General features: G+C 36.9%; 1 protein-coding gene across 2 annotated transcripts in view; it reads left to right on the top strand.

The window, feature by feature from the left end:
* The first annotated feature begins 1,453 nt into the window (after nucleotides 1-1,453).
* The window catches only part of LOC117429609 (E3 ubiquitin-protein ligase NEDD4-like), a 33,278-nt gene continuing 19,742 nt past the window's right edge, over nucleotides 1,454-14,989 (top strand). The window contains exons 1-5 of one of the 2 annotated variants that reach the window (XM_058998753.1): nucleotides 1,454-1,690; nucleotides 2,682-2,755; nucleotides 4,468-4,546; nucleotides 4,939-4,977; nucleotides 10,078-10,131. In XM_058998753.1, coding sequence (XP_058854736.1) covers nucleotides 1,649-1,690; nucleotides 2,682-2,755; nucleotides 4,468-4,546; nucleotides 4,939-4,977; nucleotides 10,078-10,131 — 288 coding nt within the window. In that variant the 5' untranslated portion in view covers nucleotides 1,454-1,648. Of the gene's footprint in view, nucleotides 1,691-2,681; nucleotides 2,756-4,467; nucleotides 4,547-4,938; nucleotides 4,978-10,077; nucleotides 10,132-12,279; nucleotides 14,239-14,989 lie in introns of those variants that run through there. The other variant, XM_058998752.1, reaches the window with a different exon arrangement.

Below are 14,989 nucleotides of genomic sequence, written 5' to 3'. Positions count from 1 at the left end.
AAGAATATAAGAATAACACCCCAATGTGTTATTGAATTTAATAAGGTCTGTTTTTTATATATAAAGTAACCCTTATAAAAATGTACCACATTTTTGCACAGTATTTTTGCAGTTTTGCCATGGTTATACTATGCATTTACTACAGTTTACCCTGCTTTGTTGTTTTTATTAATATGCCTTACTTTTTGCTATGGTAGATTTTTTTTTATATAAGGAAAAGTGTGAAAGAGACAACATGTTGAGAAAATAACATATTGTCCCTCATGTCCTGACTGGACTAAGCCTGTTCAGGTTGTCAGTGCATGCCACTGATGTTCCCTGCTTTGACATTACTTAACAATGAAAGGAAACAGATAGCAGCTTGCTCACTCACTCAGGAACACTTTATTTTGGCTGTACTTTCACACATAACAATATTAAAATGGACACGCAATCTTTTCAGTAGTTGGTGCATTTTTATTTGAATTTTTTTTCAGTTACTCTTAACTGTAACTGTTTTTTTTATTATTCATGTGTTCAATTTGCTTGTCACATCTAATCACTACCTGATGTGTCTATTATGGTTTTTCAATGGATGTCCTTTAGGAATTACATTACTCCTGCCCATGTCATGTTATTAACAGGTATTACATGTGGTTATATAGTATTTCTGCTGTGGGGCCACACGAAAAAGATAACTACTGTATGTACCATATTTGGCCTATTCCTAAAATAAATGGGGGAAAAGGCATCAATAACAAAACATAATAATTCTACTGGGGTTTAGACAATGGTATGTAGTAAATTAAACTCCCTGGAATGCTTTGTTACCATTTTGTTTAGGACTATCTTCTTCACAGGATAAGAACATGTTCAGCTGTTTCAACTACATGCCAGTATTCACAAACCAATACTGTGCCAAACCGTTAAAGTCATTGTCCTAATATTATTAACGTCCACTTTGCTACCATCCTCTTCCTGTCTGGTATTGACCACGGAACAGAAGAAAAGTTTAAACTCTTCACAAATTCTGTATTCCTGCAATAGGAAACATTCATGATATTACTACTGTAGTAATGACAACCAATTCATAGTGTGCGTCTTTTGCAGTAATATTGTATCCTGATTTATATAACTCGTGCTCAATTTAAGGCGGTGGCATTTCGTGTCCCGGGAAGGCATATTGAATTCCCGGGACGATCCATGAAAAGTGGGACAGGGGGCAACCCCACTTCCAACACAAACCGACATCCACCCTTGACCCGCCATCTGCCCAGTACCGTGCATTTATGTTACGCGGTCAAATCCCTTAATAAAGAAACGTTTTTAATATGGGAAACCCCACTTAACCAGAAAGTGCAATTATGCATCTTGCAGGAGAAATCCTGCTGACAAAAGAATGTGGGCGGGGAGTGAGTGACACGGCAGACAGGAATGAGGAAGTGCAGATTACAGTAGAGCGGAAATTATCATTCCAAAGTACGCAGCGGGAGGAAGGAAGGAGTGAAACAAAACGTAACGTAACACACGTACCGGACAGCGCCGCGGAGTGTTTTCTTATTACCTGAGAGCAGGGGATACACGTTCAACATTGTGGTTTTGACGCCTTTTCATTCTGATTTGTACTGTTTCATGTACAGTATATATTGTTATTGAATCGAGAGGGATTATGGCTTTAATTCCTGAAGTGCGTGGTCTGCCAACGGACGAGGTAAAAATGTGTTGTACATTTGTATAACTTTCATAACGGTGAATTCAGAAATTGGACTTTGGGATTCATTTATTGCAGATCTACTACTTTCTTTTTTTATTTTATCTTTATGGCTATTACAATAATAATAATAACTTACCCATACCGTACGACACAGGTTGCTGGTTTTGTTATGGTCAAAGCTGTAGAAAATGTATTCATATTTTAGTTTCAAAATATAATGTAAATGTGGTTTCTTAACAGTAGGTATTAGAGGTAATATTACATAGTTGTTGCTATTTGCTTTTTAAAAAAAAACATTAGAAGTAAAATAAGTCTAGGGTGTTGGGAAATGGTTAACACAACGGAAATCGGGGCAGTTCAGAGCTAAAGTAAACATTGCTGTGTCCGACACATATTTCAACTAAATCAGTTACTGTAATGGATGTAGTGTATGAAACTTGACAGGTAAGCACACAGGCGAAAGGTTAGTCATGTGAGGAGAGTGGAAAAACACTGCATTGGGGCGATGAAGAAATGTACACAACCAGGGTGTGTACATTTGTACATGCGTGTTATAAAAATACAGTAGTATTTATTAATGTACTAGGAAGATGTACTGGCTTCTTTATGGTTTGTTTCATACAGTATGTATACAGTATTATAAAGCGTTTTAAACTTACAATAAAAAGATCCGAAAACTGTGACGCAAGATAAAGAATGTTGCAGAAGGGGGCGTGCTCTCTCTTAGCCATGCAAATAGCAAGGTTTGTAATGTTTTTAAATACAGCGCTACCAACGAGGCTGTGTGATTAAATGTGCTTCTGCGTGTAACAATCACAAATATAATATATACTTTCTGAACTAATTTGGCAGCCATATTTTGTTCTCAGTGTTATAAAGACCTCACAACTCCATTTGAGATGTGTATTTCATGTTTGCAGAGTTTTACAGTACAAATGTTGTCATCACAAACTTTATGTCCTTTTTAAAATGTATTTTATAATTACAGGATGAATCCAGAGTACTTCGAGTTAAGGTTATTGCTGGAATTGGCCTTGCGAAGAAAGATATTTTGGGTGCCAGGTAGCCTTCATTTGCATTCTTTATGTTATCCCCTCTCTCAGCAGTAATTAAACATGTTTTTAAAATGTGCTCGTTATGAGTTCAAGCAGATGAACTGTTTTGTTAGTTTGCCTAGGCATGTCCTCTTGTGTTTCAGGTGTAGTCAACTGCAAGACGGTTATACCCACTAATCAGGATTCTGTTGCTTGAATATTTCAGCTTTGGCTGGTAATTTGTGACCTTGTACTATCTAAATGGTGCTGAATATTAAATAAAGGCTAGGCCAGAGATTTTCAAGCCAAAAGATTTGGTAGCTGCACTCTATATTATACTACCCATAGAAGGTAACATAAATGGAATAAGTAGTAGGATGAATACTAGTAGTGAAAACTGCATACCAGAGACGATTTGCCAGCATTGGAGATTGCCTGCCACAGAACACCACGCTGGTGTCTTCAGTGCATAAGTCCCACTTAAACACAGTGTTTTATCAAGTAGACAAGCTTAGCTTTAAGTCATAGAGCTTTATTTACTAAACGGGGTTAGCTCTGTCATTTCAAACACAGCAGGATGATGGAGTGTGATGATCATTGTGATGATATCAAAAGTAGGAACTTTACGAAGCTGTCTGGCTGAATTATTGAAAGATTATATTGGAAACCATTGGCCCAGATCCGATGCGACTTTGCAAGGGCAATTTGTCACAAGAAGTGAACTACAGTACCTTTCAGCCTAAAATATTTAAAGTTGTACAGTATGTTATTGGCATAGCATGTTATAATTCCCTCATACATTATTGATGCTGTTATTTTTTTATTTTCATTTTTTTACAGTACCACTTTCAGATAGCTTTAACCACTCCTTGGGCTATTTATCCACCCCAGACATATATTTCAAATGTATCTAATAACTTTTAGTAAATTAGATTAATGCAATTAATGCAATGTTTCCATGTCTTGAGAGCTGGATATGTCTTACAGTGTGTTAGGGGCTGTTATTTAATTACTGTGCATATTATTCTGTTACCTGTAGGTGGTGCTGTTTAAGTGTTCTTGAATGTAGTACATTCATTGCACAGTATCTCTATTCATGCCAGCATTTGTCAAGACGTAGGTATAACTAAATAAAATGGGGTAAATACTATGACCAATTGGTCGTTCTGTCAGCCTATGTCACACTTCTATTTTGACATTGTGTGGATATGGGCTGTGGTAATCTAAGTTTTCATGATAATGACAAATCTAATCTATACCCATGGTGGGGATGTTTTGAGGCAGTGGTGTTGTTTTAATAGTTCAAGCCTAAAATAAAATGAAAAATATGCATGGAATAATAGAAACATTGGAAACATGGTGATACAATGTAAATTAACTGTTCATCTTAATAAGAAACTTTTTACATTTCAAAGTATTTCTGTAATTGCTAAATTCAGACCAGGGCCATAGGAAGACAGTTTCTCTATATGCTATTTAGAGCACCTAATTAAATTAAACCAATGCGATTAGCTGGAGTTATTGTCTTTTGCAGTTGTTCAACTTGGTAATTCTGTAAATCTTGTTTACTGCTTTACATACATGTTGTACAAGGCCAGCTGCCTATGACTGATTAGCCTGCAGACTGCATAGCTGCGCAGTCTATTAATACTCCAGATTGAGAACTTAACTTTCCAGTAATCATCCCCCCCCCCCACATTTAGGTAATGTCTTCTTGATGGCACTTTTTTTTTTCCACAGTGATCCTTATACAAGAGTTTCTTTGTATGATCCTGTAAATGGGGAACTCACCAGTATCCAAACCAAAACTATAAAAAAGGTGAGTAACTTTTGTCTTTTAGGCCATACATAATTATTGTAACATACAGGCATCTATTTTAGTAAACAATGGCAGATCTAAATACCCCTAAAATTCAGTTTTTATACATTGTGCAAGTAACCTGGTGTACAAGTTAGATTGAAGTGATCTCTCGCCATATAGGAAAGCTATTGGCCTATATAGCAAAATAGTGCTACTCCCCTGCTGTAAAGGCATTTCCCAATACTGAACTCTTTCTCCTATGCATTCACATCTATTTTTTTTTTAAAGAAAAAAATTACCAAACTTGTCAGTTTAAAGTCGGGCCTTGTATCTTCATTTAAGAATTGTATATGATGTTGTTTTGTTTTTCTTTCCTTCGTCAAAACAAAATAATAAAATGTTTTTCTTAGACACTGGACCCTAAGTGGAACGAGGAGTTTTACTTTAGAGTAAGTATTCTACAAACTGCTTTACAGTTTTTATTTCCACATATATATATATATATATATATATATATATATATATATATATATATATATATATATATATATATCTATATATATATAGATATATATACAATACACCATAGCAGCAAAGTTGGAACCACTTTCTTTCTGAAAACAGAAAAGAAACCTGTTCCAAAACTAGCAAAACTTGGCTTGCCTGCATGCAGAAGCTCTTCAATTAAGTTTACAAGCTGTTTATTCTTTACTTTTGGATCCACATTTTGAACGTGTCCAGAAAGTGCAGTTTCTGTTTTGTGTTATGCTGTCTTGAGTGCACGTCTGTGCTTCAGCACTGGTTCTTATTCAGGGTTCTGGGTCACGCTATGTCACATGAGAGAGGAAAGGTCCTATGGTAGCTGACATGCTTGAACAGCAATTGTAACACATCTTTTGCCAGCTAGGCAACAAATAGCATTGCTGACTACATTACTTTAAACTTAAATGTACAAAATAAAAATAAAAAAAGTATAAAAACAGAAATACTATATCTCAAGAACTAACAGTAAACTAATCAACACAAAAGTTTATCAGTATTTATCAGGTTTGAGTTCAATTAGAAACATTTTGTTTTTCATAGCCATTGGCCCCTCATGATTTCCCTGACTTTAACCTGCCAATGCCTATTGAGACATGGTGAAAATGTCTTGCTGCCTTATTTCCTGAGCTTGCTACCCATCAGGAAACTAGACTAGACTAATATACAAGTCAGGACAAAAAACTGCAATTCTGTACAAGGGTTTGTATTGCTACTCCCAGACACCCACTCCTCCTTTATGATTGATAATTCCAAGTTGATTATATCCATGGAAAATATATATTTAAGATTCGATTAACCATATTTTCTGAAAAAATACACTGGGATGCTAGAAAGAGAAACTTTTTTTTGACTGGTTGCCAGCCGGATTACAACTGTGACCATAAGTGTTACAACTGCTAAACTACAGCCGTTAGATTTTTAACTTAAGTTCATTGCATAGGCTATTTTGCTTGATTTGTAGTATTGAACAGAAGTTTTCATGTTATGTACTCTCCATCTGTTCTGTGTTGCTTGAGTTTCACATCATTCATTGTGTTACGAACTACAGCAATGTTCTCTCAATACTGGCAACATAGTGTTTTCCTAATTGTCAACTGGTTGCATTGACTTGATTTTGATGCAAGTCACATTTATTAACGTGACAGTATACTGTTTTGTGGATCCCCACAGTATCAGGGTCGTGGTTGTTTTTGCAAACTGTGGTTGTTAAAATAATGACATGCAGCTGTATTTCTGCTGCTTTCATCAAGGCAGAAATGGGAAATAGGAAAACAAAGCAGTCAAGCACAACCAAGCTTTTCATTAATAACAACGGACACGTTTTTTGGGGATTAAAAGATCCATTACAAAGAGAAAGTACCATAAGCACATTTTAATTGGTTTTGTATCTTTTCTTTAAGTCTTGTTTCTAACTTGTAGGAGGTGTCGTCTGTTTATCCACAGATCCGTAAAGCAAGGGAAACAGCTGGGTAATCGCATGGGATTTATTTGTCCATAACTTTTGTTCCCAACAGCATATTGAAAGCTTTACAAAGTTTTTAAAATCTGGTTTATTGTTTTTCAATTTAAATATCTTTATGCTTTTATTTGAAAACAAATGATCCCATTACAGGTAATAATTTTCCAAAGCTGTTATACAGAAAAAAAGACACATTGAAGTAAAAAGTAAAATATGGCTGTGTGTTGAACAATGCTTCACACTTCGATTTTTTTTTCATATGATATAATATCCTTGAGCTCAAACTAACGGATACGTTCAGCGCTGCTCTAAGTATATTTATGATACTTTTAAATCTAGAAATGTCTGTTTGCGAATGTGGTATTGAAGTGTGCTGCTTTTCATTGTATAATTTGGAGTCCTATCAAAATAAATGTAGCTAGGACCTTTTGAGAGTTATATAGGTTGGCTCAAACTGACAGCCTTGCAGTAAGGTAGCCGGGCGTCTCAGATAAAAATAGATATGCAAAGGTTTTAAATTTCTGTGTTTGTTGGAAGTGGCTTTGGTGTTGGTGGTTGTTTTAAGTGGTTCAGGAAAATCTGAAGATTAGCCTACATACATCAAAGTGAAAGCAATATTAAAATGTAAACGGTGGAGTGAAACCATTAAAACCATTAAAAGAATAGAAAATATGTAATTAATTACCAGTTCAACTTGCTCTGTAGATAAACAGAGTTGGACATGAGAAGTTAAGTGTAAAGCAGAGGGCAGACATTTGAAACCTCACTAGCTCTTATAATACTTAACGCCAACAGCTAGGTCACACTGTCCCTGTGCCTGTACACTGTGACATTTATTCATCTCCAGCTACTCAAATAAATCCTCATGATCGAGTATAACCACTAACATAAATGCATGTTGCATTCACCATTATACAACACTGAGATTGCCAGGGGATCTGTGAATTCTGTGAGAGTTGCTGCCTAATCGTTCAGATAAGCAACAGGATATAATCACCACTAATGTGTGGAAGTGGATAATGGCCCCATTAACAAGTCTGGAGTCGCCTAGCGTAAAATACAGGACCCATCTCTTTATTGAAGTGGGTATCTCCGGTTGCAGTTTGAATCCTCCCTTCTGGCCCCCCTGCTCCCAACATGGGAACTGCTTACTTACACCGTTACTTGCATTACATTATCAATACTTTGAACTTGCTGCACTAGAATGGTAAATGTCTCAGTAAACATGCTGTAAGAGACTGTGACAGCCCTCACAATCCCTTTTCAGTAGGGAAGTCATTTTTGTTTTATCAAAGGCACTCATGACTTAATATACCAGTCTTTGTCAGAGTGAGTGCTTTCCTGTTCTTCTACGTAGATGTTTAAGAAAATCAGTAAAACTCAAATCTAGCCATATCAAACAGCTTAGCTGTACATTTTAAAATGTCTGCATATTCCTGATGCACTTGAGGGTCAGGTTGTTTTAGTGCCCTTAGGTGTCATTTTTTTTTTATCATATATTCTATAAAAAACTGGTAGTGAGTAAGACAGTATTTCTAGTTTCCCTGACGATGAAAGTTATACCTCTAGAATAATATGCAGCCCTAGCCAGTTTAATGCTGCGATCTCAATTAAGTTAATGTGCTTTTTTTGGCATGCTAAAGCCTAACTCTGAATGAGAATGTATTGACCTTGTACATGTATGTTGAGGGTTTGGTTTTAGACACCTATCGGTTTGGGGAGCAGTACTGTAGTCCCTGGGTAACAGTTGTATCAAATATTACTGCTTTAACATTGATAATTCCTTCTGCTTGTGCCATTTCATCAGTCAGCTGTTTTAGTGTACCTGTCAGAAATGTACAGGATGATTTTTCCTACTTTCAGATTGATATTAAATGATTTATTAAAGAGAACAGAGGTTGTCGCATATGTCATTTGTAAATGCTGTAGCTTAATACCATCAAGCTGTCATTGACCTTTTTTAGTTGCATAGCATAAGGAAGCTATCATTAGGCCAGAGTGCTTTTAGCTTTCCTTTCATTCTTTCCTCCTTCCCTGAGATTCAGCTGGGCTTTTTAAGTTAAAAAAAGGAAAATAAAAGAATACAAACTTGTTTTTTCTCCTTAGTTTATCACATGTTCTACAAAATGCTGTTGGGATGTGTGGTGAGAATTCTGTTTTAAAACCTATTGCTACACCATCTGTCAGACCTGTGATTAGTTCAATGTTTTGAAATGGAAAAGTGCTGCCCTGTTTTGCATAACAATGTGTTTGGCATTGGGCTGCTTCTACAGTTGTTTATTATTTGGTGGGGATGGGGGTAGGGATAAATTGCTTTGTTGGCTGGGGAGCACTTTCACAAAAAACATAAAGTTTACAGAAAACTTTTTCCACTTTGAAAGATGTGTCACTGTAAAATCTCATCCTGGGTATCATGTGCCCCATGTATAATACACTTGGTTGAGCATTTTAATATAAAGTTGCCAAGTGATGTACGCTAATATCCAACATTACAGTCAATGTCGGGAATTGTCCACCATCCCTACTTAACCTCAATATATGCACCTGCCTACAGTATCTTTTTGTCAATAAGGACATCACTTGGACATGAAAAGACACTAAACCCCGTTTGTTAACATTTGGATGCCAATCTTTTTTTTCACCTTGCATTTTTCCTTCTACAATACCTCCAATATATTGCAACATATCTCAATAATGAAAATTAATAGAAGTGATGGGTCCTGCGTTGTGTGAAAATACAGATGGCAAGTTACCATTTAAACGCAAGGCCTGTGTAGTTTCTGTACAGTAACAGTAATGTATTTTCCTAAGCCATAAGCTAAAATATTAGAGGCTGATCAGATCATTGGGGTTTATGAAACAAAAGTTATTCCACTTTGAAAAAATGTGTGTCATTATCATTGTCGGTATTTTACACATACTGTAACCCACAGTATGTACTATTTATAAAGCATGTAACATATCAAAGCTGTCAAGTGTGCAGCAAGGTCTCATGGATAAGAGAACACCCCTTGGGAAGCAAGCGAAGTGCTCTCTTAGCTGAAGTGTTCTCTAAGACAGAGTTGACTGTCAGACACAATATGCCAAGGCCAATCATGATATCAGTCAATAAATACAAAGGTATTTATTACTTATGCTGTGATGCACGTGCATCAACAAATGAAATGAACTGAATAAGTAAGAGAAAAGCAATAGGCAAACATGTTAATAAAGCTATAATAATAAACTAACTGACATACGATTGACAAAGCACCCCTACAAGACAGGTTTCTGACAAAGCAAAAACACAGTACTGTAAAACCAGAAATGATCACGTCCATTGATCTCTTGTTTACAGGAAAATGTGCAGCTTCCTTTATCCTGACAAAACTGCTTTTTAGACTTGGCCCATTGGAACAATATTGATATGTATATCCTGAAAACCGCACCCAATCTTTATACATTTTTTTCCAATGCTTTGATATATTTGATACAGTGCAAAGATTGTAATGCTATTAAAGGGACAATGGCATCCAAAGTGTTTACCAATTCCTTTGTTTTTCCTCAGGTCCATCCCCGGCAGCATAGACTGCTCTTTGAAGTTTTTGATGAGAACCGTTTGGTAAGTTTCATTACAAGCAAACCAAAAATACATTTCTCATGGTATAAAACATAAAATGAAATTGTTATTCCACTGTGCCTGAGGAGTTTTTACTTTAAGTAAATAAAGGCTCTTCTACAATAGGTAATTAAGTTTGTCCTGAGGCAACAATAAGAACAAATTATTCATTACAATTCTGTTGGTGATTTGTTTTGCTTGTGGAAGACCTCCAGCTGTGCCACAGGCCCCTTTGCCTTGCTGCTGAAATGTGACAAAGACGATGTATTGCACACAGTACATTTTTATGAAACACTGCACTGCTTGTGTGAGGCAGTTCATTAAAGGATGGAGGATGTACCATGTGCATGCAAATGCTTTACTAAGCCTGTGTCGATGGATGAAATGGTTTGGTATTCATTAAACCATTAGTGACTGTTTATTAAAGGTTTGGAGTTGGTTCTCACTTTTCAAAGCACCCTCTAATCGCCAGGAAACTTATTACAAGTAGTTCAATGGGGCATTTTCAGGCAGTGTTAACCAAGTTTCTCAAATAAAAAATGGTGTGATGTTGATGGTTGCAATAGCAGAAAGGGATAGAGTTTTACCAACAAGCTTTTACTTAAAATAAAATGTTCTTTTGCTTGCTTTGTGTTTTAGGCATTATAACATCAGGTTTTATTTTCACAAAATCTGGAAGCAATTCCAAATAAAGAGCTGTAGATAAAAGTTCCTTTGTTTAGAGTTGTATTATAATTCTCTCTGCTATGGATAAAAAATAATCTTAATTTTGGACATGGTAAACATAGTTTATACCTGAAAGAGAAGGCTGACAGGAAGATCACTATATTCTTATAAACCCTCGGTCTATGGTTAAAAGTACCTGAGCTATTTGGTGTGTCAGCTTCCCATGAATGATCTAGTATATCTTTTATTGCTATTCAATTCAGGTTAGGGGAAATTAAATATACCCAAGAGTATTATTAAGGTACTAAGTAAATGTGTGTCAGCAAATGAACTGCAATACAGTATGACCAAGAAATGTTTTTGTAAAATATTACATTTTACTGCCGACCACACTAAATTATGGTAAAGGTTAAATGAACCCCAAGAATAAATTCTTACAGGCAAGCTGTATTGTGTTTCAGAACATTATGGCTGTATGTAAGACATTATAATGATCAGATGGACAGACTTCTAAAATGGCTACATTTGTTACAGAGGCTTAGTTGTAGACGATTTACAAATGTTTGAATATGGTTATAGTATGGTGGTACAAGATTTGCATTACATAATATATTTACTTAAATAGAAATGGTCAGTTTCTGTAATGTTTCTTTTTTTATTACCGGTGTGTAGTATCTAGCAAGTCGCTCTTAAGTTATGAGTCACAAGAAACTTCCTAGAAACAAACATAATAACATATGAATGCTGCGAACCGATGCAGATAGTATTTATTTTGGGTTGATTTGTAACTACAATGTGAGAGAAACTGTGAAATGATAACCCATTATCACATTAATGCTGTGTTAATGTGTATAATCTTGGGGAAAATGTTTAATATCTGTAATCCAGTAATTATTGGAATAGTTTAGCAGCTAATAAGAAAAGATGCAGTAAAAAAGAATTTGGCCTGCTTGGCATATGTCTGTGGATGTAGCATATCTCCCTATAAAGATTTTTATTTTTGCTCAGCTGAGCTCTTCATACAGGCAAAATACTAGGTGGTGTTTCACACATGCAATAATAATTGCCTGTATGTTTTTATATGTGCTTTAAGAAAAGTAACGGAAATCCACAAATGTCAGCAACATAGCTCATTAGCTAGTTAGTGTAAATAGCTAATTAACTTCCATTGCTTTATCTCTGCATCAAAGAGCTGTTTGAAAGGAAATTGCATTCGGTTTTACAAGCACAGTTAACTCGCAGTTTGTAATAACTACCAGTAGCTTCCTGCATATTTCCACAAGTCCAGTGGTTTCCAAGTGTGGATAGTATTTGGAAATTCAATCCTAAAGTTTGATACTGAATTATGTTGGACCTCATTCCTCCCGATTTCCTGTAATTCTATACCAAAGGGTAAAAATATTAGTGGTGGTACGGTGCAGAAGAAACTTTAGACACATTGCTGCTTAAAGTTGTTTTTAATGCTCGGCTAACATCGTAGAGAGAAGTACTGTGGTGCTTGAATCTGAAATGTAAGAGGATTGTTGTTTTTGGGCTGGATTCATTCATGCAAATTTGAGAAGGTATAATTGAAGCGAGGTTTGGCTTGGTTTCAGTTCAGCAGCTGAGCTCTGCTGCAGATTGGTTCTCTAAGTGAATGCACCTTGGCTACAGATCTTTAGGATTGTGCAGTCTCAGGAGCTGTTCGTTTGGTGGTGTATGCACTTCAGAGTTAGTCTGACCGCCCAGGCTAATAACTTCACTTCAACCATGAGTGGAATGTAGGTTGTCACTACAGCTATTTCTGCTATCTACAGCTACTAATGATTGTAATCACAGAACAGGATCCCGAGCAGTTGCTTTGCTGCTTTTCAAGTGAGTTTTGCCATGCGTTTCACTTGCTTACAAGACTAGAAAGTTGGACTAATGGCACGGCGGCTGCGTTTGCATTTTGCATCAAGGAGAAGCAATACCGACCCTTTGTCTGAGACCTGTGACAATGGCATGGAAAACAACTTGTGTATGTCCTCTCATAGTACTTCTGAAAATACAGCACAACATGTTATTCAAAGGAAGGTAACCCCAGGGCAGCTGGCTTTGCCTCCGTTGTCACCAGAGATTGGTCATTTACAGCGCTGTTCATCACTATTTATACCACAGCTTAACAGCAGCAAAAAGAGCACTTCTTTGCAGATTTCCCTGCAGTCTCGGAAATTAAACGGAGATCTTGAAACATGTGGCAGTGTTGTTGGTGGTCTTGGTAGTAGTTATGGAAGAACCAAAAAGGAGGAAAGCAATTGTTGTGGATCAAGTGACATTAAAAGTGGAATTAGCTCTTTTACCAAGGAAATAGCCAATGGTGGCGATTCTTGCGGCATTCCTACAGCTGAAGGTTTTTCTTGTAACAGCAGCAGCGCAAATGGTTTTGGGTCATGTGTAAGCAGTACCGTGAGTGACAGCAGCTCCTGCAGCACCAGGTCTTGTCAGGGTACTCCTTGTAACATCAGAACCAGGGATTTTGGGTCCTGTGCAAGCCCGAGCAGCAGTACCGCCAGTGATGCAGGTTATTGTAGCAGTAGCAGTATTTATTTTGAACCTGAAATCCTTGAGCGCACAGTGGGAATAGAAAGAACACCTGTAAAACGGAAGCCGAAGGTGCCACTGAGGCGCTGCTCTTCTTTAGTTATATTTCCACGGAGCCCCTGTAACACACCACCAGCATCTCCTATTAGCCCAGGACCTCTGCCAGCACGCAGTTCCTACCAGACCTCACACCAGTTTTTGCTTTCTGCTGTCGAGCCTACGCAGGAAGACGATCAAATTGCATCAAAGGGTTCCATCGCAACAGCGGTCAATGGCTTAAGGTTATCTAAAAACAGCTGTCCAACCGTTGAGCTTAGGGACATAAGACCACTGCACTTGAATGGGCCGCTACCAGATAGACCCCAGGAAACTGACAGTGACCAGGATCAGCCAGCTGCTCGGGAACGATCACAGAGACACTCAACTGTTTTGCTGCATTTTGCTCAGCAAAGAGCAGTTGCAATTGGTGAGTCGACCACAAATGGCCAGAGCAGTTCTGAGCACCCGGTTCAGGAATCAGAACCCGATGTTTGTCCGCAGTATCATCATATAAAACTGATCCGGAGCACGTCTGCATGTCTGCCCTTGCAGAAACATTCAGACTCTCAACTAGATTCACATAGAGAAACTGAAAGAGATGGGACCCAAGCAAATAATGGCCAGCACAATGCACTGCAGAGGAGCCTTTCATTTGAAGTGCCATACCAACAGATTTCATACCATTTATCTACATCTACGCAACACAATTCAAAGACAGGGGCCCCTCATGTGCACATTCATTTATCACCTGGCACCAAAGGAAGGGTATGTGGTTCCTTAATGGAAATAAATAGCAACTGCAAAAGCGAAAATGATAAAGCCATCCCTGGAAGAAGCACAAAGGTAAGCATTTTTACTGAGCTTACTATTTTGCAGCAAAATGTCAACCTACAGAATTTATTTTTATTTATTATTATTATTATTATTATTATTATTATTATTATTATTACTAGTATTTTGCCTTACTAGTATTTTTTTATCGTATAGTTTTTTTGCTGTTGAATATAATACCATTTTTGCTGTTGAATATAATAAAAACAAATATTACTAATATATAGTCAATAAATAGTCAATATCACCATGCAAGTAATGCCACAATTTAGTCAAAAGCTGGTACATTGAAATGAGAATAGTAATCACTAGTGTTACCGTTTCTAACTCTTTTAGACCGGTAGCAAAACCAAATAACGGTCCCTGAAATTCTTAGTGCATCTTGCAGTTGTAAAGGGCTGTGTATTTTTTTTTCTTATGGAGTCCTTCTTTGTTGCAAGGGTTTATAGTAAAGGGTTAAGGTTACTGTGATCGTCGGCTGCATACCAGTTACCCATAAAGAATGCTGCTCCTGATGCCAGTGATACTGTAAAAACAAAAGATCTAGCCAGTCTGGAACAAGTAATGAAATATTGAAGGAAAAAAATGGAAAATTCTTTTAAAGGAGTAAAATGGCAAACTAATTGAAATATGGCTGTTTCTGGGACTTTTACTAGACCCTTCTATTGTGCCTGATTTGTAAGCAAGCAATCCTGTTAATGCCCATGGTTTTGGTTATGAACCGAGTCAAAAAGTAAATCGTAGCAAATGGGCAGTATGTTGT

The sequence above is a fragment of the Acipenser ruthenus genome, chromosome 24 (assembly GCF_902713425.1).
Source record: "Acipenser ruthenus chromosome 24, fAciRut3.2 maternal haplotype, whole genome shotgun sequence".
NCBI lineage: Eukaryota > Metazoa > Chordata > Actinopteri > Acipenseriformes > Acipenseridae > Acipenser > Acipenser ruthenus.
Note: the sequence above shows the minus strand (reverse complement) of the source record. Positions and strands in the feature narration are given on the sequence as shown.